This window comes from Ostrea edulis, chromosome 3, assembly GCF_947568905.1.
Source record: "Ostrea edulis chromosome 3, xbOstEdul1.1, whole genome shotgun sequence".
Lineage (NCBI taxonomy): Eukaryota > Metazoa > Mollusca > Bivalvia > Ostreida > Ostreidae > Ostrea > Ostrea edulis.
This window is the reverse complement of record NC_079166.1, coordinates 64,559,100-64,585,362: the sequence shown is the minus strand read 5'-3', so window position 1 is coordinate 64,585,362 and position 26,263 is coordinate 64,559,100. Positions and strand designations below refer to the sequence as shown.

At 35.1% G+C, this 26,263-nt stretch overlaps 1 protein-coding gene across 1 annotated transcript; it reads right to left on the bottom strand.

Moving 5' to 3' along the window:
* Nucleotides 1–13,116: 13,116 nt before the first annotated feature.
* LOC125675863 (complement C1q tumor necrosis factor-related protein 3-like) lies at nucleotides 13,117–25,443 on the bottom strand. Its single transcript, XM_056158525.1, has 4 exons — nucleotides 25,211–25,443; nucleotides 20,481–20,504; nucleotides 18,705–18,747; nucleotides 13,117–14,419 (listed from the first exon to the last, which is right to left on the bottom strand). The coding sequence occupies exons 1-4, from the start codon at nucleotides 25,342–25,344 to the stop codon at nucleotides 14,021–14,023; spliced, it is 600 nt and encodes a 199-aa protein (XP_056014500.1). The 5' UTR covers nucleotides 25,345–25,443; the 3' UTR covers nucleotides 13,117–14,020.
* Between the last annotated feature and the right edge of the window lie 820 nt (nucleotides 25,444–26,263).

The following is a 26,263-nucleotide window of genomic DNA, read 5'->3' as shown; positions in this document are numbered from 1 at the left end:
AAAAGTCTGTCTCTATCTCTGAATCATCAAAACGAACAATAAAAGCATGTCACGTTCTTACAAGTGAGGTCATACCGTTATCGTCAACAGAGCTGTGCAGATACAAGCATGTATGTTTTTGGGAGTTGAACTATGTTCAATCTCCCTTGATCATCACGCACTTTTCTGCGCAGTAATTTGTATTGATTTGTATAGTGGTCGTCAGCGGGGGTTCTGTGTCAGCTGATTTACTCCTAGGTAAATCAACATAAACTTTTATAAACATCCGCCATTAAATAATCCATGTAACTTTTCTGAATTAATCTAATTTTGATAATTGACATGTAAGTAAATGCAATGATATTGTATTCAACTCAATTTGAATACAAGATTTCGATCAAATTGATACTGACATACATGGAAAAATAAAAGATAAGGTTGAAAATTGTCGTTTGTAGCGCAGCGTCACCTATAAACATTGATAGGGAAACGAACGACAACTGCACACAAGACCTATTGACACCGTGGCGCGAAATATCGAATATGGTGCGAAACCTCAGAAAATTTACAAGAAATAACTCTACAACATTGTGTATGTGTATATATTTGGTTTTTTTTAAATGTGATATAAAAAATGCTTGATGTTACATGTATATTGAATTAAAACGCGTCATTCCCAGTCAACAACTTTCGATCGGGATCGGAATACGAAATAAAATTTCTTATATCCGGTTGCAAAGTGAAACTGCTTCATGCTTCAAGTTATTGAATTACGTAGTAATTGCACGTTACACATTAGAGAATTGTTCCTTTTAATAAAGAAAGTCACAAAATAGATACAAAATGAATGTACCTTATTCATTACTGTTACCGAGCTTTCGTCGGCGAAAATCTCGAAATGGCGTGTTTCGCAGCGCTAGATGACGGTAAGGTCCACATTTTCTACGTGAGTATTTTGGTATTTGTTTATGAATTTTTTGCGCATACATGGTATGTCTTGGCTAGGAATAATGGAAACTTTCTCACCTATGTATGTAAAGACATATTAATCTCTATTTTTAAAAATGTAGAACACTTTTATCAAATGACAATGTTTGAAAACGCTTAGAGCCCCGATGTCAGAATTTCCTTTTCCAAGACATCAATATGTCAAATTCATTATCCTTTTCGAATAGTATGTACCATATTTTGTACCAGTTATCCATTTTGAATCCCCTATTACAATGGGATTTTGCTGCACTCTGTAATGTTTGAGTGGATGTCATGAGTGTGTGTCAAACAGAAATTTTAAGAGCATGGGATAAGGTGCTGCCATGTATTACTTCACTATCAAAGTTTAACCCAGTTGCCACAATGTTGAATTTATGCTGCAAAAAGGATTGGAAATTGCTCTGGTCAAAACACATTGTTTATTTGTCTACAGTTTATTTGTCTACAGATGAAAGAGACATGAGGGTTCTCCCTCACAAACTGAAAAAAAAAAAAGTTACGGATCTTGTACATGTATAGTTTATTAATCACTATAGATTCCAGCATCACAAGTCTGATTCCACTATATGCTTCCCATACTGTCAGGTTCATTCACCCCCAGTTTGAGCCACAGTATAATATCCCAAATACCTTGGCAATAAATAACATTATTTGACTAGTGTTTCATTTTTAGCGGAGTTGCGATGAAGTCGAACTCGGCTTATGATCTGATGAAGTGCCTTTGGGCAGGCACGCATCAACATTTCATTTCCGCACCATAGCTCTTGAGCAAATTATAGGATCTAATTCAAACTTAGACGGATTGTCACCCTCAATCAGATGAGGAAGCCTATGGATTCTGGGGTCACTAGGTCAAAGGTCAAGGTCACAGTGGCTATAAATAGACTGAAATTTGGAGAAAATTTTGTTTTCCGCACCATAGCTCTTGAACGAATCATACGATCTCAATCAAACTTAGATGGATTGTCACCCTCAGTAAGACCAGAAAGTCTATCGATTCTGGGGTCACTAGGTCAAAGGTCAAGGTCACTGGCTATAAATAGACTGAAATTTGGAGAAAATTTTGTTTTCCACACCATAGCTCTTGAACGAATTATAGGATCTCAATTAAACTTAGATCGATTGTCACCCTCAGTAAGACAAGAAACCTATCGATTCCGGGGTCACAAGGTCAAAGTCACAGTGGCTATAAATAGACTGAAATTTGGAGAAAATTTTGTTTTCTGCACTATAATTTTTTAACAAATTATAGGATCTCAATTAAACTTAGATGGATTATCGCCCTTGATGAGACAAAGAAGCCTATTGATTTTGGTCAAGGGTTAAAGGTCAAGGTCACAAAGGATTTAAGTCGGCTGAAATTTATGTACGCAAAATTTTGCTCCCTGCTTGATAATTCTTGCAAACTTTTCTGCCGGTTCCCTCTATGCCCATTCCTTGTGCAACTCGGCTTGTGCATCTCCGATGCCGGACGATTTTTAATTTTTTTGCATTTCATTTATTTTGAGTTATTATACAATTACTTACCATTCCATTGATCCTCTACAGGACTGTAGTATACTCAGGTGACAGTTTAGCATATTGGACTACCTTTTCAAGTAATGAATCCTTAGAATTAGCTACAACTAGGATTAAACTTGAATATATACAGGGAAAAAAACTTCTTCATAACTGCAAGGCATTGATAACCATATTTATTTGAATGTTTGGGCCATAATATGTGGTCACATTTTTCATGAGAATATAAAGGGGTGAAATTCTAGAAAACAACAACACGACTTCAGTTACTCGAGGAGCGTTGTGGCCCATGGGCCTTCCATTATCCATGTTTGCTGTTGTAACGCTTTGAAAAACAACAACAGTTAATTTATATCTAAAATCATGATAATATTCAGTCATTTATCCTCCTACCCTTCCAGTGCTATCTGTTCTAACTGAATTTCCACAATGTTCAACTCCCATGAGTACTTTCAGTACTTTGATTTCTTTCTTGATGCAGTCTCCTTGAAATGTTTATTTAGCTAAATAGATAGTCTAAAATGTGTCGCATTGTAATGATTTATCAAACGTTTGTAGGACATACGGTTACTGTACAAATAAGTGAAACATCTAAATTCTTTAGAATCTTCGAAACAAGGAATGGAAAGGCAAGGCAACATATTAGTATTTGTCATTCTATAAGAGAGAATTCTTATTTCGTACGGCACTTTTGAAACACACGAGTTATGTAGTGGGCAGGTGGACAATTAAAATCGTTTCTGTTCAATAGAGTTTTGTTTCTTTTACTTAATTACGCGAGCATTATAAACATTTCATAGCAGCATGTATTCAAGAACCCACTAGGCCCAATGCAAGCAAGCATTCTTACGTAAAGTGGACCCAAGTTCAAATGAGTCCCATGCCCTATTGCAAAGGGAGATAATCAAGAAATGCTTAAAATAAAATGGATATATCAATAATCTCTCGCAAACCACTTGATTAGAAAAGCCGAAACTTGCAAGAATGCTTCTTTTTTACACTTGAAATACAAAGTCGTTCTAACCATGACCACTGTGGGCACAATAGGTGTTCACTGTTTAGCACAGATGGGGGGAATCCTTTAAAACTGTATGACCCGATGTTCACCTGTTATATTTTATTTCAAAGTGTACATAACCACTGTAATGCAACTGATCTAGTTTTAAAGTTATTAACTTTCCCTTAATAACATGCTTGAAAATATTTGCATGCAAAAGAAAAGAGTAAGAAGATTATTTAAAAAGTAACTGTAACTATAGTGAGAACCCATAAATACATTTGCTGCTCTTGGTGGAAGCTTCTGTGTATGGGTATCATATTCGATTCAAATACAAAAGCATGGAGTCCAGTATACAGATGGATCGTATCCAGTTAATTCTGATATCTCAACTTTTTCCTTCCTACGTTGTTCAACGTATGTTCTGTTCTTTAAGGACTGCTGTCATTTTTCGCCGATTCGAAGCATTGTTTGCTATGCGTCTATAAATAGCCCCGCGCGCATGAGGGGAATTCCAACATGACGTACATATTAATCTCAGACAGCGTAAAATAACGCAAGTGGTAAGTACAAATTCACTTGTTTTCTTATTTTTACACAATTGTTTAAATTATCAGAAAAAAATATTTGCAGAGTCTTTTATGAAGCATGTGGTGCAAATCTACATAAAATCAACTCCCATCAGTACTTTCAGTACTTTGATTATTCCTACGGTAAAATCCTTGGAAAGAATACGGCATATATAGCTTCAACCATTTCTTACCCCAGAATTTTCTTTTTGTTATTAATTTTTCGACAAACTAAGTATGTGAACAATCTGAATTTGTTCATTATTCAGAATTTGTTAATAGCGATGTTTTCAGTCGCGAACTAATTTTTCGACAAAATATTGCAAAGAATCCAATTAGAGAATACGTACTTGTTTTTAGTTCCACCAGATAAGAAATAGGAGAAAACTTATCGCAAAGGAAGCTTAAGAAAAGGAGAAATCGACCATTTCAACTCTCTATCTTGGTTTAAGTTCTACTGTCTTGTAATAGGCAATTTAGCTGAAAATGTCTAAGTCCAAACAAAAACATTTTATTTATTTTTGAGAAAAGTAGTATTTTGTGGGTAATTCAGCTTGATATCTATTCTATATAGTCAAACCAACTAATATCTTACCGGCGCTATATAGCGAGACTTCCCCTCGGAAGACTGGCTATATAGTGCGACTTCCCCTCAGAGGACTGGCTATATAGTGTGACTTCCCCTCGGAGGACTGGCCATATAGTGTGACTTTCCCTCAGAAGACTGGCTATATAGTGTGAGTTCCCCTCGGAAGACTGGCCTTATAGTGAGACCCCCCGGAAATCTAGATATATAGCAATTTCTTTTCCCTATAACTTACATGTGTTTATTGAAAAACAAGCATAGTTTCTTTTATAGTTTACCACAAGTAATGTCCAGAAATTAGGTACCTTTCAAAAGTCCGATTTTATATTCGTCGATATGACTTCTCAGACAGTGCACGGGGTTGTGTTAACAATGAATATTTCATATTTTAACTTGACTCTTGATATCCGATGAACAGCCTCATTTTGAAACGTCACATTAAAACCAATCTATGTGATCATAAGTTGATTAAAGGAATCTGATATTCTATCATGGCCCGCAATCAGGAGTGGATACAAGGGGTGGGGGACGGGAGGGTGTGTGGACCAATCCTCAGAGGCAATGGGTCTGACGAGCCCGCTGTTACAACTCTAGTGTGTCCATGGTTAAGCCCTGGTGGGGGCAAGGGATGACTCCCTTGGTGTCATAGAGTAGACCCACCCCTCAGTAGGTTCCCCCTCCTGAAAAGCTACTATATGCCTGGCCATTTAGTATTACTTTAGGAGAATTTATTGTAATGGAGGATCCAGAGGGGTGTTTACGACCTTTGCTGAAAATTCAAAAGTTGTTCTCTATTCACTATTTGATTAATTGCCTATCACTGTATGAAAGTTTCCTTTTTAGATTAAACTAATTTTTATGTGTTTAGTGTAAAAGCAAGAAAACACTCCTCATACCCCCCCCCCCCCCGGGTGTTAGGTTACACTATATTTACAGGTATATACTCAAGAGTAGGATATACATGTACATTTATAACTAAAATATCTTGCTTATAATAGTACTTCATTTATAAATCTTTGTTTTAATTAGTTCAAAGGACTCAATTTATCATATGATAGATATCTCTAATGCAATTATAGCACGCTGTCGTTCAATTTATAGCACACACTAACTCAATTATTCATTAAAAATGTTTAAATACTGATTGAAGTTAATTGTGTTTTGAAAACCTGTTATGAGAGTTTGATTTCACGAAATGATAGCTGCATTTTGAACATAAAGCTTAAGGAAGAGTTGTCAAAGTTAGGATTGTATTGCATATAGGATAATATCGACAAAAGTAATCTTAATTCTATATGCAATATTACACAATATAGGATATTTGATGTACACACACAAAACATTTTTTTCTATGGTATTGCGTTCTCCTATTGGGCAGCTTTTTCAATATGGTGAAATCATACTTGACGAAAGCAACTGATTTCAAATAATTAAGTGTAGAATTTCTAATCATAGGTTAAATTTCGAAGTTGATAGCTATAGGAACATACCCCCCCCCCCCCCCCCCCGATAATATGTACTCTATGTGCTTATAAGGACATAGTAGATGAGGTATTTTTTGTTTGTTTGAAATGTCCATTTTAATCAGATATCAGAAAGGAATACACATGTATATTAAAAATATTATCATCATAGACCAAGCACGTTCAAATTATTCAATTTACTGAATACAAAGTGTGAACAAATTATGTAACCTAGGGAATTCTTTTTAGCTAAAGCAACTTTGCTACGAAAAGTGCTACAAAGTACTGCATTGATTGAATATTACTGATAACTTGTATTACTTGCATGGCTTACTTGTCTATGGTGTTCAAATGTACACACATACCGTCAATCTGATGAACCTGTTGGTTTAAAGAATAAAGTGAATGAATATCATTAGTTCTTTTATTGGGGAGTATTCAATAAATACTGTTTCATTAGTTCTTTTACTGGAGAGTATTCAATAAATAATTGTGTCATTAATTCACCTATGTTGACATAATGGCATCATCTTCAACCCAGAGAAATTTGATTTCGCGCTATATACAGTTGAATTTTTTAAATTCAATATTATTCCTTAGAAACAGCGTCCATCCATGTGCTAAATGTTTGCAAATCTCCAACGTTGACATGTCAAAGAACCTTCACTGCTAAGGCCCTAAGCTCTAAGCCTAGGTTTAAAAGTATTTCACATACAGCTGATGACTTTTCAATATAAGCGCAAACATTTCTCGAAAGGACGTAGAACAAACAAACAAATAAAAGGAAGGAGCCCGCCTTCAGGTTCCTGTTTCACAGAACTCATGATTAAGACCAAAGTTTTAGAAGTAAGTAATCATGACCGAACTATCGATTTCCCCCGAATTTTCCCAATCAATATACCCATAGGCGTAGCTTGGGTTCGAATATTACCGAGGCAAGGGGTCTGGGGGGGCGGGGGGGGGGGGGGGGGCGGCGCAGCCCCCCAGAAGATATCGACAATGGAAGCTACGCCACTGATACCAACTGATATAAAAACTTGAAATAGGTTTCCTTACTGCTGGAAGGCCTTAAGCGCCGATCATAAGCCTAAATTTTGCAGCCCTTCAACGACAATGGTGACGTCTCCATATGAGTGAAAAATTCTCGAGAGGGACGTTAAACGATGTACAATCAATCAATCTTCTGTGGTAGAGATGCATGCTTTGTTTTATATCAAATTTCCAATGAGAGTTCATTTAACAGACTTGTACGATGTAGGAAAAAAATATAGGAGTACATGTTAACAAATTGTAATGAAAAAACTGATAAAATGCTTTAAAGATACACAATTTATGTATTCTTATGGTAGATTGTTGAATAGATATATAACAATGAGTGCACTAAATTAACCATTATAAAACATCAACACCGAGCTGCAACAGAATTGATCATTTCAAGGTAAACGATAATAAAACGAAAACGAAAATATCACTGAGTCATCATGAATCTGCACTTAAAGCTGGGAATAATTTTGAGTCAACTCGACAGCGAATATAAGCACACGTGAGTACGATGACACAGATGGTTTACAAAAATCAAATTCAGAACTATTGGTCATGCATGGCAAGCCCTTTTACTATTTATTCGTAAAATAAGATAGCTCTTTAAATAAGAGAGATATCTCTTTTGGTTAAAGACATATCTCTGTAAGTTAGAGAGATATCTTTTTACGCTAGAGATATATCTCTTTAACCAAAAGAGATATCATTTTGGTGAAAGAGATATCTCTTTACGCTGGAGAGAGATATATCTCAAAGCTAGAGAGATATCTCTCAGAGAGAAAGAGACATCTCTCTAGCGTAAAGAGATATCTCTCTATCGATGCAAAAAGAGATATCTTTAAGTTAGAGAGATATCTCTTTAAATTTTCTGAAAGAGATATCTTTTTAACTTAAGAAGATATCTCTTTAGATCCGCCCGCCCCCCCCCCCCCTCCCCCCCCCCCCGGTGATCATAATGACTTCTCCCTGTTGCATTGTCATTGAAATGATGTAACCCTATTTTTTTAACCAAGCAAAATACTTCTAGTGTACAAATGGCGGGAAAGGTTGAAGAGGTGGTTGGGGTGACATTGTCAAGTTGCCGAGAGGCGGAATCTAGTCTAGCTCGCATAATTCATCAATTTATTGTCTTTGTTATTTGTTACCTGTATACATTTCACTTGCGGTAAAAGCAAAATCTTCCCACGGGATTGCAGCCATCAGGGTATTGCTAAAACGTGGAACGGAATTTAAGAATTAGAATGATTAATGTAGATAACGGTAAAAATCGGGGGGGGGGGGGGGGGGGGGTGATTCATTTTGATTAAAATCAACAATTTGGGAATTGTTTACAAGCGATAAAACAACTTTATCTTAAAATTTTGCATCATAAGTTGATTAAGCGAATTTAGTTAAACGTTAGTATAAGAATTTACAAGGCATTTTACGAGATTTTTGAAATTTCGGCATTGACAGAGGTGTTAGCGAGCAGTGATACCTATGGGTAAAGAATGAAAAGAACACACGTGGTTTATACCCCCCTCCCCCCGTGGCAAAACGTCATTAACGCACATGTACATGTATTTACACATAATACCGTGTATGTGTGTACTTACAACAGGGAGTGTGATATGTATAAAGCAAAAATAATTCATGATCTTATTTAGTCAACAAGTTAAACATCTTGTGTTTGATTTATTATTTTTTAACTAACAGGGGACTTAGTAACTGTAGCACTCCAATCCTAAATAGGTAGGGCTTCTGACAGTTCATTTCTAAACTAAATACTTGTATGGCTTAACATTTAGATTAATAATGAGATGACTTAATTAATTCTATTCAAGCATAAATTCTGTGTTAGCTTTTTAGCTATTTCATATATTTTGAAATCAATCTGCTAATTCCTCTTACTATTGGTCGTAAACTTCAGCCTAGTGAATATTGGTTCTGTTTCAATCTTTCTTTCCCGCTGTATCTCTTCAGGTTTAACACTAATCCGCAAGATATTGGTAAATGTACGAACTTTCACATAGTTTCATCCCAAATCAGGCAAAACTTTTTTCTTCATCGGACTCGTTCGCTTTAGAATTTGATTTGATACATAAATGTATATTGTACCAGGTGTAGAACTAAATTCAAATTCAAATTCAGTTATCTTAAACATATGTAGTTCTATTAAAAGCACTTTCGATTTAAAAAGGCTATGTTTGAGGGAAATTGTTCAAAAAATTTATTTTATCTTTTACAATGTTGTTTTCGGGGTGTGTGTACCTTTTATTCATTGGATGGGCTCATAAAATCTTTTCTTACGATACCAGTCAGAATAATGTAATATGATTTGAAAGGGGTTCAATTATAATTTAAGTCTTTTTCAGTATGTTATCTTATTTATTTTTTCTTCATTTGTGAAACAACATACTGTCAAAATCTGAGGGGGTGGGGGGATGACAAAGCCAGGAAAAAAGATGGTGCCAACAGGCGCTTGCTTGATATTTTTATTAAAACTTACTATGCAAATTATTAAGCAAGAGCCTGTTGGTACATTCATCCACAAAATACATAATAATGCATGAAATGGTGGATTCTGAGGATGACTTCCTGTTCTTTCTGTAATTTCTGCATCCCTTGTTCATAATAGGCCTTTAGATTTTGCAAAATGTTGACCTCCTCATAACATTACTGCATAATATATTTTCCGTTTTCCGTTCCGTTCCGTCTTCCGTTCAATTTTCCGTTCTGCGTTTTGGCAACACCCCAGCCATCATGGTAAGATTTGCTTTGGCGGGGTTCCGTTTTAGGGAGAATTCCCTTAGTATTCAAACTAATAAAAGTATTGGAAAGAGATATCTCTTTCTCTTTGAGAGATATCTCTTTTTCAACGATTAAAGAGATATCTCTTATACTTTGAGAGATATCTCTTTCGGAATTTTTAAGAGAGATATCACTTTAAGTGAAGGAGATATCTCTCAAAGTAAAAGAGATATCTCTCAGAGTAAAAGAGATATAAGAGATATCTCTCTAAATGAAAGAGACATCTCTTAAAGTATAAGAGATATCTCTCTAAGTGAAAGAGATATATCTTAAAGTGAAAGAGATATCTCTTTAAGTGTAAGAGATATATCTCTAAGCGAAAGAGATATCTCTTTAAGTGAAAGAGATACCTTTTTTTAGAGACATATCTCTTAAGATTAAGATATCTCTCTCATTTTAAAGAGATATCTCTTTAAGTGAAAGAGATACCTTTTTTTAGAGACATATCTCTTAAGATTAAGATATCTCTCTCATTTTAAAGAGATATCTCTTTAAAATAAGTGATATCGCTTTAATTTAAAGAGATATCTTATTTTTCGAATAAATAGTATAAGGGCTTGCTATAGTCATGAAATATGTATCATACTCACAAAACGACATATACTGTATACAAAGTTATTTTCGCGTCGCGTTTTTTCGCCCTTCTACACTTATAACCGCTTTCGTCCTGTTTTAAATTCGTGCAGACACAGTTGTGTTAAAAGAGAAATCAGTTTCGTCCAGTCTTATTAATGTATCCACTGATAAAGGTGAAAGGAACGAAAATTAAACGGGGGCGAATATTTCCTTGTATTCAGTAGCCTGTGTAGGTAAGAATATTATTACCAAGGAACATGTAATAGCACAAATGCAGAGTAAAATTCTGAAAGCTCAGTTGATCGATACTTGTAAAGAAACAATTTTTGCCAATAAACACCGAAACGCTTTCTCCAGAATTACTGCTTGCACCTTTGATATTATTCCATATGTGAGGTGAGATCCTTAAGCTATAATAGAATCTTACTTGATTAGTTATTGTCAAAAAACTACTTTCGTTTTCGATGAACTACCCTGAAAATGCGGAGTGTTGCTAAAACGCTAAAAAAGAATATTAAGCAAGCACCTGTTGGTTCCATCCTTTTCACCGGCTTTGCCCCCCCCCCCCCCCCCCCCCCCCGAGATTGTAGCTATATGGTGTTTCACAAATGAAGAAGAAAATAAGATAAACATACTGAAAACGACTTTGAATTATAATTGAACCTCTTTCAAATTTTATTACTTTATTCTAGCTGCTACCTGAAGAAAAGATTTTATGAGCCTATCCAATGAATAAAAAGTACCCCCCCCCCCCCCCCCCCGAAAACAACATTGTAAAAGATAAAATATTTTTTTGAACAATTTCCCCCAAACATAGCCTTTTTAAATCGAAAGTGCTTTTAATTGAACTAGATATGTTTAAGATAACTGAATTTGAATTTAGTTCTACACCTGGTACAATATACATTTATGTATCTCATCAAATTTCAAAGCGAACGAGTCTGGTGTGGAAAAAAGGTTTGCCTGATTTGGGATGAATCTATGTGAAAGTTCGAACATATACCGATATCCTGCGGATTAGTGTTGTTCAAAACTGAAGAAATACAGCGGGAAAGAAAGATTGAAACAGAACCAATATTCACTAGGGTGAAGTTTACGAGCCATAGTAAGAGGGATTAGCAGATTGATTTCATAATATATGAAATAGCTAAAATGCTAACACAGAATTTATGCTTGAATAGAATTAATTAAGTCATCTCATTATTAATCTAAATGTTAAGCCATACAAGTATTTAGTTTAGAAATGAACTGCCAGAAGTCCTCCCTATTTAGGATTGGAGTTCTGCGGTCACTAATTCTCTATTAGCTAAAAATATTAAGTGCGAGAATTTTTGAATAAATAAAATATGCCTGTTCATTCTTCAGTCCGTGATTTTAGTCTGAAATCAGCCTTATGGAAATTTCCAGAACGAAGCGCCAAGAACGAGGCAATATATCACAAGCAGTTGCACATTCTCGGGTATTTCCGGCAAACCGAGAAGTTGTGATTGGTTTGCAACATGATCAGCATAAAATTGTGTTAGTGTTCAGTGTTAGTCATCTGGTGCATCAAATTTGGTACCGTATAAGTTTGACATTATGACCCCTGAGTCGAGGCCTCTGCTGGTGGACTGTTAGTCCCCGAGGGTCTCTACAGCCCAGTAGCTAAGTACTTCGTTACTAGCTTGAAAATACGGATGTATATTTAATTGCTGTGATAAAATTTAGAAATTCTTTTCAAAATTAAGGATTATCTCCCTCATGCATAGCTCTTATCCTTGGACGAATTTGACTCCACTTTTTGGCACTCTGCTTTCCCCTAAAATAGCTCTTACAAGTTTATTGTTATTTCGGATTTCAAAAATTTCGGTTGAGCATCACTAAAGAGACATTATTTGTCGAAATGCGCATCTGGTGCATCAAAATTGGTACCGTATAAGTTTTACATTACAATACTTTTGACTAGGCCCATATTTGTCCTTTTATGAAAAACTTAAAGGAAGGACGTGCACCCCATGGCCGGGTCCAGGAATGGCAGTTAGGGGTGCAACTTTACGAGGCAGGGGGTCTGGGGACCTCAAGGCGGCCCCCAGGGGGCGAAGCCCCCTGAAGCTCCAGGATTTTACAGATTTTATTGGGCTTGAAATATGCCTCGTAGGTAGTCAATTTTATTATTTTCTGTCACTTTTAATAAGGTGAAATTAATAAAATGACGTGAATTTTAAGGGTTTCGGAAAAAAAGTAAGTTCTCCCAAAAAAGTAATTCAATATATCAAAAGAATTTGTCATTTATTTCTCCGAGAGTGAAAGAAATTATTGCTTCTTTTATCGTTTGCATTGTTCTAAAGGAGAGACCACGATTTACCTTGAATTTGAAAATGCATGGGGGGGGGGGGGGGGGTGGGGGTGGGGGTGAGGCTGCGCCCCCCCCCCCCATAAATCCGCCGCTGCCTCCTCCCCTTCCGAGACCAACGATCTACTACATCGATGGATTTTTAAATACGATATTTATCCGATATTTTCGTTGTTCTTAATTTTTTCCCGTGATTATAGAAGTTACTGTTATGACTTTTTGTAATAATTTAACAACAGTTACTTATATAATATACAAACACATGGACCAACACAAAAAGTCTTATTTTAATTGATCATGCTGTTGATGAAACATATCATGAAAGTAAGTATTAAGTTAAGAACTGTACAGTATGCCAGATATCTTATGGTCCGGGGCTGTTCTGGGAAGTTTGCGCCGTATAACTTTAAAGTTAAGAGATTTTACCGAAATTAGGTTGTACACTATCTGACAATGTCCAAGAAATCAGGTCACTGTTTACAATATAGCAGTTTTTTTGTTTGTCATTCATATAGTGCATTATATTTTAATTGATTATTGTGTTTGACGAGAAGAAACGACTTGTATTCATAATGTTGCCCTTAAAGTTTCGCAATGGACAAAAACTACCATTATAAACACATTTGCAATATTGAGTTTCAAATTTTGAAATTATGAACGACCGTTCGTTTTATCTTTTGTCAACTATTCGGCATGACAGATTACATTGCATTCGTAAAATCATTTGATTTTCAACACGGAGAGAGACCATTTATGTAAGGAGGTCCAAGTGACTTCCTAATAATCACGTTTTATTTACTGTATATGATATCAATAAATATAACAGAACTAATGCACGTAAGTATTCATAAAATTGTTCTTAAATTCATTTGAATTAAAGATATCGTTCATTTGATTTATGTGCACAACGATTCAAACACGCGTTAAAAACTGCAATATTATTTACTTGTGATTTACCACGCTTGCGCGGTGTTTCATCTACCGATAGTTGATATAATACAAATCTAGTGAAGCATAACATGCCCTGTAAAGGTTTAACACACGATGTTTGTTATCGGTATATAGCCACATTTACACAAATAGATGGCAAATTACAAGAAATAACAAGATCAATTATGCTGAAATGGATAGTTTATATTATTGATTACACTGTACAGAAAAATTGTTTTAACAATTCAATCATATGAGAAAACCGGAGAATGTGGTCATATACCCGTCGGTGAAGTAACCTTTTCCAGCGTAATATCTGACCCACACCGAGTCTCCCTTCTGAAGAGTTAAGACTACCAAGTTAGGGCCAGCGTCATAAGAATCACCACTACCAATATTATTAAAGGCCATAGTTCTGACTTTTGTTGATCCATTTAACACAATATCTACACAAATGATTTTAGTACCATAACTCTGCACATTCACGAAAAACACGTAGTTCCCGTTGGTAGGAGCGGTAAATATTCCGTTGCTGGGGTTGTATCCGTTTCCCACATTAGTGATGACCACGGAAAACACCAAGGTACCTGTGTTCCAGGAAGGACTTGTGGATGGCACGGAGGCAGTAAAGGCCACCTTTTTTAGCATGTCTGGAAATGAATATTTCATAAACAAATAATTCTAAGAATGGTTTCTCTTTCTGGTGATGTGGCTAGAAATAAAAACAAAACAAAACAAAACAAAATTTAGTCTTATCAGTATTTAAAATTACAAAGTCCTGAAGAATCTACTATACATGTAATATAACCATACACATACAAGTGTAAAAGTGTGTACGAGTACTGTTTGAAAAGTTTGCAAACGCTTTAAATTACGAGAAAATGAATGTTGCATGGGAGTGTGGGTTTTATTTTATGTAAGTTGTAACAATTAGTGATTAGAATTCAAAATATCATGCTTATCTAGGCAAAATAAAAAGATACATTGATATACGTTTACACGGCAGGTTGCTACAGGTGTAGTTCACGGAGCAATTTATCACTTTCTTCCGACGATACATGACGTCAAACATCATTTCAAAGATATTTACTCTTCTTCAAATTAACACAATTCAATTCCACGCACCACTACTCACTTATAAAATGTATCTTTATAACAGTTACACGGCCTGTCAGTTCTTTGTATTATGGTTTTCCCCGTATTTTATGTCAGTAAAGTTTTAGTGTTGTCAAGAAAACGTGGTGAGTTGGAGTCGAAGCAAAAGGTGTGTGTGGGGGGGGGGGGGGGGGTGTTCGGGTGTCATGAGCATTTCCAATGTTGTCTTGGCATTGCGATAGATTTACGAATGTTCCCGTACCAGCCTTTCCCGAAACCACACAATTGTTTGCAGGACTGCACACTACCCTACATTCAGTGCCGACCCCCCCCCCCCCCCGCCCCCGTACAAGCGTCAGAGGGTATGTTGGCAAGGGAATTCTCATTTGCATAATTATGTGAACTTCTGTCCCCTTTTCACCGATTTTTCGCATTTGAGAAGCAGTAGACGATGTTTGACGGTTGATTATAGCCGATAAATGAACTTTATTTCCAGTTCACCATGATGATGCGAACGATAAGACCTTGACAGAGTTGCTAAGAAACGGTAGGGGTCTAATTATCATATTATATCGAACGTTTCGCCGAAAATTGCAAGCCATGCAGCTGGTACAAAAGAAAACCAAGATGACGGCGTGCTATACCTTGTGAACAGTTTATTTATAGTAAGACAATTTTTTGATATAGATATTTAAAATGTCGAGTGCCAGTGTGTCAAACGTAGGCATTTCGTAACGTATTTCATAAAACAAAATTATGACAAGTCCGTTTACTATTTATTCGTAAAATAAGATATCTCTTTAAATAAGAGATATATCTCTTTACACTACAGAGATATCTCTATTGGTTGTAGAGATATCTCTGTAAGTTAGAGAAATATCTTTTTAGGCTAGGGAGATATCTCTTTAACCAATAGAAATATCTCTCTAAACAAAAGAGATACAGTATCTCTTTAAGTAAAAAGATATCTTTTCAAACGAACGAGATATCTTTTTACGCTAGGGAGATATCTCTTTCTCTTTGAGAGACATCTTTTTAGCTTTAAGAGATATCTCTCAAATAGAAAGAGATATCTAATATCTCTCAAATAGAAAGAGATATCTCCATAGTGTAAAAATATATCTCTCTATCAATGTAAATAGAGATACCTCTTTAAGTTAGAGAGATATCTCTTTAAATTTTCAAAAAGAGACATCTATTTAACTGAAAGAGATATTACATTTCTCTCTCAAAGTAAAGAGATATCTCTCAGAGTAAAAGAGATATCTCTCAGAGTAAAAGAGATATCTCTTTAAGTGAAAGAGATATCTCTCAAAGTGAGAGAGATATCTCTCTAATTGAAAAAGATATCTCGGTAAGTGTAAGATATATTTCTCTAAGCAAAAGAGATAGATTTCAAAGTAAAAGAGATATCTCTGAAAGTGAAAGTGAAATTTCTCTAAGTGAAAGAGATATCTCTCTTCGTGAAAGATAATTCAAAGAGATCTTATTTTCGAATAAATAGCTATAGTAAAAGGGCTTGCGATACAAATTAGTACAATTCACTGAAATAAGACGTAAACATCAAGCTAATGCGAAATTGCATTAGAATGGGAATGATCCTTTCTCATTTTAAAAGAAATAATTATCGCGTTTTCGTGTATGTTGCAGGATAACCTCCGAGGTCGAGAAATGTTGATTTGAAATATAAAAGCTGAGACAATTCGAGACCAGGGAGGTTATTTTGCAACATGCATGACGGTATCACACCGGTAATTGTCCAATCAAAATGAACTTAAGTCAATTGTAGTTCCATATATCTAAAGAAATATTTTTTTCCTTGCGCAATTTTTCTCATTTTCTCTTCTTCTTTTCTCTTAATTTTTGTACCCCTGATTAGGAAATTTTGTGTAATTTGTAGAAATAACCAAGTGTATACAAAGGAACTATTTGCTGTTAGTAGCTGAGGCTACTTCCTGAGGTGCACTTCGGCTGTTTACACACATGTGAAAAACAAGTGGATTTGAGGGTAGTCTTGTTTGCGGGCAATTTTTTTTTTCGAAAATGCCACGTAGGGTGTTGTTTTTCTGGTGTCGGCAGACGAGATAGATTACATAGAACGCGTCTGATTGCGTTATTCGGCATCAATTCTGTAAACTGATTTTTAATGATTTTTTTCCCCTCTATAGTAATATATAGTGAAAATAATTACCGGTGTGGTACCTTGAAGGAAGTTGTGAATTTCACAATTTCCCGTTTTTCTCAGTTCTTTCCCTTTTCATCAGCTCAAAATCAGCACTGGATATCAAAATACGAGGTTTGAAAAACAAAACGGTGTTTTAATAGGTCATTCAAGAAACATGACGCAATACACAATGCGAAATTTCAATTACATCTAAATACGTATGAACAACGTATTTTTTGCCTTATACAGCTAGAAAATCGTAAATTTTTGTATAAACACCCATCTACATATCATACACCGGCGGTTTTAACACTTAACACATCCAAAAGACGTATCAAAATTTCACATCGATTTTACAATACGCATATTGCACAATAACTCCCACCCCTCCTCCTGCCTTGCGCAACCGTTAGATGGACTTTTCTTGACATTCATTAGCATCATACATGACTCTATGACTTCCTGATTCAATGTCCTTATTGTAAATTAACCCAATTAAGAAATTTCATATTTCTGCGTAGAGTTTAGAAAGAGGGTGTTGCACCGAAGCGGAAATTTTCCCAAATCGGAGCTCTGTGCCAGCACTCGTGACGTAGAACTGACCTTCATTCATATTTATACTCATTGCGTATTTGCCATTTAAATACCTGAATACCTAAAACATGTTATGTGTCAATACATTATACATGTAGTCTAAAGATAATTTTTGAAATCGTGAAAATTAAAATTGTCTTCTTTTTTTCTGAATATCAGATACAATGTATACAGTTACATGTTACGAGTGTATCAAATATTTAATATTCTATTCTACTACAGTCCAGAAGCTCTTATACTCGTATGTATTATTTTCTACAACCAACAATTGGCAACTGTACATGACTCTGACCACAAAACAAAATATGGGAATTTAATACGCATTAATAAAGTCCAACATTATTCGAAGTACATGCACCTGTAAAAAAAAATGATTCAATATAGCAATTTGCTACTGGAATACATATAAACTCAAACTGTTTAACGGTTATTTACCTTGTTTGGCCTTAAAGTTTTTCTTCCGAAGCTTTGCATAGTTCACAACGGTTTTTCGTAAAAGGCACCATGCCTTTGTCAACAACTTTCATTCAGAAAAACATACAAGTTCTCGTTAGAAACCTTGACTATTAAAACACAGGTATTGCATGCTGTATTCAGCGTGTTTGTTGAGAGTCCTATTCACAAACTAAACAGTGTCCTGGTTGGAAGCTTATTTCAAACTCGGCAAATGGTAATAAACAGAGATTTGACATGAAACATATATAAAAACTAGAAGCGTGTTTCAATTAAGAAAAAAAATCTAGATGGAAAACGTAATATGAAAAACAAATGTGTTCTTGAGGGAGTCGAACCCGGTCGTTTAAAAATAGAATATACCTTTACCTATAAGAGTCAACGACCTTACCCACTGGACCACGCCGTAGACCATACATTACTAAGGAAAATTAATGTATAGGTGAAGTTGAAAATAATACCAATGAAGTCGTTTCGATTTTTTTAAATTTACAAAAAAAAAATGCCCTCGTGAAACAAAATTTCAAAGCGACAGTTTTTTAGAGGAAAACTCGAAGAACATGTTCATGCTAAATTTATTTTGTTTCACGGGGGCAGTTTTTCTGAAATTCGGAGATACCCCTTCATTTTAACGCTAAAATCATATAAATCGCTTATTGCTTGATTTAAACTCGAAATATTTTGGCTAATTTAGTCAATACACGTTTTTAAAACTTATTTTCAAAAATTATTGAATCAAGAGATACGTTCCAATTAGTTTTATCATATATTTGAATAACTTAATTTTTTCTATTTTCCATGCAACACCTTTAGGGAAATTAACATGAGACGTGCAACACCTCTTTTATTTTATTTTTAATTTTATGTCCTAAAGAGGAATTCAGATAATTCATGGTAAATGCTCGTCAAGGTCACTCATATGAACATCAAAATGTCTCCTTAACACAGGAGATGTCAAATTATTTGTTTTAAGGGCCCAACACGCGAAGTAATATTTCTGGCATGATTTCCGTAGCAGGATATCAAGGCTTTGACGGCGTAGGCCATAATTCTATTGCTGGCTTCTAAAGCCTTGACCAAAAATTTGTGTTCTGTCCTGCATATTAAGTTTGTCACGAAATATTCTTACCGTTTTGAGCATTTTGAACACTTGCAATTCAGTGTCACTATACTTGGCGCCCTTGATATTTGACTTACATCTTCTTTAGAACCAAAATTTAGGAAATGTTTTAGCTTAAATGTTTTGTAATGAAATGTTGCATGGATGATTTCTGTATGATTTATGTACACGTTTTAAAACGTCATATTATCCAGCCAGATTTTAGTCTTATTTATTTGCTTTAACCAGTATTTAGTCTTTTTAATGTGTTACCCCTGCTTGGAAGAAAAGCTAAATACATGTACGCACAACCCCTGGCAGATCAGGGGGCCATTATTTGAAACACTAATCACCCGTGAATATCAACTTGGATTAATCTGTTAAGCGTCTTCTAGGATACCAAATTGACCAGATGCAGATTCCATTATAGTACCGAAAATTGAATATTTTCACAAAACCAAAGATCTCACTCACATGAAATTTGAAATAATTATCAATTTATTTATTTTTTTATAAATTAATTTAGGATTAATAAGTGATTGAAATATCAAATTTCATCATTCTTCTTTCTAATGAAACCATTTTTGCGGAAATATCTTGATTTTCTACAAAGTTATTTCAATTTAAGAAGTACCACACGCGCCTCATATTTCACTGATGGAACAGGCAGAAATCACGACAGTCCCAAGGGGAAGTAAATCACCAGTTACGTCAGTTATCTTGCTCCGATCGCTATGTGCATGGGGTATACTATTGATGAATGAAACGGACACTGCTGTGCAAATTTGACATTTTTTGATGGAGATTAAGTTGTCTCGAAAACGAAATCTACTACGGCTCAGAAATATACAGCCAATCGTTTTTCTATATACAGCCACGAATTAGGTCACTGTGATGTCTTGGCAGTTTCCGAAACGGCCCACATATTGCTTTTTTTATTTTGCTGACGAAAAAGGTGAGATGGTAGGGGTATTTTAAATCTATTTCAAAAAATTCAAGTATCTAGTTTGATGTTAACGGATTATAGCAATTGCTTTGAATACAGTTGAAGAAAAACTTGTCCGTGCATCGCCATGTTTACATATGCATCGCTTTCGGAATGCAGGCGATTGTTTATACTGAATCACAAATGTTCTCGTCATTTATTTTGTTTTACAAAATATATTGACTGATGTTTGTGATAACAAAATTGAATTATCAGTCATAAACTTTATGGTTGCATTAGCAAAACTCGAAGTGCAAGCGAGATGGTTATCAATGTTCTTATAATCATCGTAGAATAATGATACCAGCATTCTTTTGACCTTTGCAACAAATCAGCATTAACGGTCGCATACAGCAAATGAGAAGATGATAGTTATTCTCTAATTTATTCATCTCACAGTTTAATGGATGGCTGTACTCTTAATATGTCATACAATAACATGCAACTCTTCTATTGCCTACACACCAATGAATAAGAGCTTCATTAATTGTTGAGGAAAAAAAAATCCTGTTATATTGCAATATTTACATTTGACAATACACTTCCTTATATGACAGTACTAATGAAATCGATGTTCAATTTCGTGTAACATGAATTTGGTCATGTGATCAGTTTGTTCTTGCGTATGAATACAACCACCGCTTCAAAAGTCAGTTCCTGTACTTTCACCTGGCTTCTTGCTTGTGCAATGCAGTGGGGATTAGACCCCTTCCATTTTGCCACAAATCTAAATAATAGATATATTGTGAGTAAAATTCCAGATTGGCACCCAAATTGGCCGAGTATGTTGGCTAATACTTGACTTTCACACATTTCCTTTCGTAAACCCTGGATCCACCACAGCAATGGCATCATAACAGAAACAAACGCAGCAGGATATTTATACAGAGTTTATTTTGTAAACAAACAAGAATTTCATCAATTTATAAAACCGTTCTGTTGTTTCATTTTATACAGTTTTAAATACCGTCTGCAACTTCTGCATGGCGAATTTATGAAATAAAGTTCTATGATATTGGAAGCGAAAAAAATGTAGGCAGAGTTATAAACCCATTTACTTTATGTTGAAAAGTTAACCTGTTGTTTCCTGGCAACTGCCATCACGGCTATGACTCGGCATGATCATAAGCGAGGCTGGTTTCGAGGCTCGAAAAATTATGTTCATGTCAGGGTACCGGTGCGAGTCTTCATTAAAATCCTACAACAGAAATCTCTCAAGTGAACAAAAACTCCGTCAGTTCGTTTTTATTTTCTCTTACACACACTGAAGGTAAATAAAAGAAGCAACCTACCTGCTCTTTGTCTAAATCTGTCCTACTGTCTCGAATCGTCTCCTGCATGGCTACAACCGCGAGTCCTAACGATGAACATGCCGTTGTTTCTTTTTAAAAAAAAACCTGACTAAGAGCTTAACGTTAACTTAACCCATCATATCCTCCATCAATTCTCTCAGATTCTTTGAATTTCTGTCGAAATCTGTGTTCAACAATTGGGTTTTCAACTTAGTAGGCTAGACCAACGCCAGTTTCTCCATCGCTGATCGCGACCAAATCACATCACGAATGTAGTTTACTCTGCTCTTCTTGTCTTCATTTCAGTTAACTTTACGCTCTAAATTACCTTTAATTTACACCTGTTTCGTCTTTTTTTTTTTTTTAACCTTTTCAATTAAATATCTAGAGATCTATATCTTATATTCTCTTTGATATTGTTCCTAATTTTTTATTCGATAAAACTTTAACGAACTATATCTTGTGTTCTACGATCGTTATTTCGGTCATCTGCTACATAATCATGGAAGCTCGGTAAGAACACAAATCAAAAGAGAAAATATAAGAAATAAAATATTATTATTGGGATATGACATGAAGTTGGTACGTGATCAAATGTTTGCGGTCATTTGTTTAAAATCGATATAGTTAATTAGTGAGAGGGCCAAAGGTTAACATTGAGGTCTATGGGAAATGAATTAGTATCTTACATATCAACCATTTCTGTCATTAAAGGCTGTGTATCGGCCTGGAGATCCTGCTTTGTCTCGGAGGCAGATTTCTACGGAAGGGGGTGGGGTACAAGTTTTATCATATAATCTAATCTGCAGGAAACCAGGTAATAGCCATTTTATTTATTGGGTACCTATATAGTGTAAGTTTCATAATATAGTAAAAGTATCCAGAATTCTCCATTTACTACTTAATATAAGAGTATATTTCAGCAATTTTTGTGGAATTTTCAGGAAATTTAGGGTCATTCTCAAATTCCGGGTAGAATCCACCCTGATGAAGATATGAACAAAATTTTATCTTAAAATGATTGTATATTCCACAACAAACAAATCACATGCGATTTACAGATATAATATTTATTACAGTCGTCAGCTAGATGGCGAACTTGGGACAGGTGTCAGAATCATTCACATGGAAGTTACAGAACTAAATTTTCATCCATATACACTTCAGTTTGTAAAGTCTTTGAAAATAACAAATTTGCCTTATTTTAAGGTCGTTAACATTATGAGTATAGGAATGAGAGTACCAAACCCCCGTATGCGTAACCCGGACGCAGTTTACCCCAAGATTGAGCGGAGGTATAAATGTCTAGGTGTTGCGTGATTGGCTAATATCAAGAGTGAAATTATTTGGAATTGAAAGAAATATTATAGAGGTTCAAATTAATTGTCAGGATGAAAAATTATCGCACAAAATCGAGAAATGACTGAGGAAATTACCATGGTAGGGGTGTGCTTAAAATGAAGTGTGTAATTTACTGCAGATTGCTATGTGTTGTAAAAAAGTACAAATATGACCTATAAAAGGCACGGGACCCTATATATTTTTTGTCATTTTTTATCAACACTTGGAATGAACTTTGAAATGTTTGCGGTCATTTGTTTAAAATCGATATAGTTAATTAGTGAGAGGGCCAAAGGTTAACATTGAGGTCTATGGGAAATGAATTGGTACTCTTTTCCCTTATACATACTAGTATTTTTAAAATGAAATTTATTTCTTTAATAATTTAATTTTACGTGTAAACACAATTTGATTGGCTGAGCACGTTGAAAAAAAAATCGTTTATATTGTATAAATGTAACTTGGTATGGGGACACACCCCCTTGACAACCAAGACAGCACTACTTTTTCTTTTCTAAATTTACATTGCACGATGGAGCACTGTTATGTTGATTGGAATATGAAACTGATAATCAATGAAATTAGATTTGCACAATGAAATACTGTTTTGTCTGACACACACCCCCCCATTATTTACTAACGAAACGTACATATGTAGCCTACAGTCTTTGTTTGTACAAGTAGGCCTAAAGTTACATAAAACATTAACGGTAAAAATTAAAAAAAAACAAATTCCGATATGTACAACGATGTCAAATCTGAAATAATAAACGGTATATCAAGTGTTTGCAAAATTGCCGTTTCACTATGTTTTACTAGGGGTGGGGGATTGCTTGATCCGCCTATTGAGCATAATATGTGTCATGAATTAACAGATGACGTCATGTCTCATCGATTAATATGTAAATCGCTATCTGTGAATATTGCTTACGTAATTTAGTGCGTCGGATTTGATACACCGGTTTCGCGATGCGTTCGAGTTATTTCCCTTTGAAGAAATCTCGTACATAGTAAGGCGCGAAACAACTTGTTTACATGCGGGAGTGGGGCGAATATTCATTACTGCATAAGTGAATGTGCTTAGTAAGTTTCTCATACGTCATTTCATCACCCAAATTCAACTGATACACAAACTAAGTAATTAAATAGATGTAATTCTTATTATATCACACGATTTCGTTGGTCATAGGTATCATATCCAGGATATTATTTTCAAATGAAAGGTGAAGATAACTAACAGTGACCAATCTCAAATATACCATAAGCAATACAATATGACATTGTTTTTATGTTTCAACTTTAGTAAAACATTTCTTTTGATAGTATTTTGTATTTCCTACATTTACACATTTAAAGATATACCGCTTTTAATACATTTTATCGTCTTCCTCACTGACTGTAGGTTCACTCTGTCCCACTTAGGCACTCAAGGTTCTACTAAATTTACCTCCTACACAGGAGAGCTCTTATCTTGAAACTAGCGTATTGGCGATAATGCTGCATGCTATGGTAATTTATATTGTAGTTTAAATCTTTTATTAAATCAAAAATAGCACATTAGGCCTATATTGCATTTTCTTGTGCTTGGCACGACGTGTACATGTACATGTAGCTTACGAGGTCTAATGAATCAAGCACCCCTGGTAGGACCGACTTCAAAGTTGATCTTGCACTGAGAAGAAATATCAGGCCTACATAACCTACAAATATGTGTAACCTACGCATGTCTTCTGTTATCAAAATTTGTTACAAACTCCACCATACGTTTTCAAATTTGATAAAGTAGTGTGCTCCGAGGTGCGAAGAACCACAATGGCTTCCTCTACGGTCGACACTTCGTCGGTATGTTGCTAAGCGAATCCTTGCGCGATGAAATCAATTTCTATTTACTGTTTACGAAATAAAATAAAAAATATTTGCATCTTTTAGTATTGAAATTGAACGAGGCTCTATAGATTCTTTTGCAGTTTTTTTTTTTTAAAATCAGTGCTTGCAATTCAAAAAAATGATGAATAATTTCTCTTCAATAAAATAACGGTATGAATAGTTAGTGTTATGCAATTTTCGCTCTCTTGATAAAGCTAATATTGGATCCTTGCTAAGAATTATGTTTATACGGTAAATAAAAACCAGAATAATACATGTCTGTGAATACAAGGAAATTTGAAGTTGATATGTTTCAATGATGCAGAACAAATAATCACATTATTTGAAGGGTTCCTTTTATAATAGCATTAAGACATTTGACTTGCCTTCAGCTTGTCTTCTGGTAATGTTGCTCGATATTTCTCTCACATCAATAGAAAGATCGGAAATAATCTTGTGTATTGAGGTCATATTCCTCTGAAGTATGGAAATTTGACTCTTTGAAGAATTTTGAAAGCTGGACAAAAGACGGTTGATGTGAAGTAGAGATGAATTGGTTTCAGCATTCACGTCTAGTAGAGACAAACTTGTATATCGAATTTGGACTTTGAGGTCATTCAAAATGTTCTCAATATCGTTCCATTTAGTTGAATCGTTTTTCACCATTTTCACCAATTCTTCCATACTCTCTATCCTTTTCAAGCATAATGCATTTGAGCTGTTCAAATATGCATTTGAACTGTTCAAATATGCATTTGAACTCTTCAAATTACTTATGTCTTGTTTGGCCGTCTGAAAGTTTTGTTAACATAAGATTTGTTGCGATTTGATTTGATTTATTTCTTGCTGAAGATCCTTGATGTGAACCTCGGATTGCGTGCGATTCCGCTCCAATGACGTCACTTTTTCTGTCAGTTCATTAATTGTAGATTTCAGATTTGATAATTCGGTGGCAAACAGCTGATGGATAAGGAATGAATCAGGATTGTTTCCATGTTGACTTGGTGTTGTGCTAGATATATTTGATTGTCCGTGCCATAGAAGTCCGTCAGAAAAATTTAAAATGCAGATAAACAAAAGCAATAGTATTTGCCTGTGGTTACATGACGCCATACTGTCTCCTCTTTGCTGGATCTACTAAGTGCTTTACTTATAAATTTTGCTTTATATTTATATGGTCTCTGTAAAATAAACATTAAAATGTTTACTCTGGTTCATTAAATAAACACCTCACAGGTACCGTAAGATAGATACAAATGTAAGGGTCTTCAAATTACAATCTGCATAGGAAATGCTTGCAAGATCTTATTGAGAGTTGGTAACTAAACGGCGTAATGGAAAGATTTTTAAGAATCCTGGAAACGCAAAAGTGCGTTTCATTATAACACTTCTAACGCTCATGTAATATTGTGAATAGAGGAAGTCTGTCATATTTGAGACACGCAGTGTTACCCATATATACCACTGGCGTAGCTACACAGTAGCACTGTATGCACGTGCTTACAAATATGTTCGTTAAATTTTTATTACATATTACGAAATATGTCCTCAGCTTCTGGGGGCTATCGCCCTCCCCCCCCCCCCCGACCCCCTGCTTACAAAT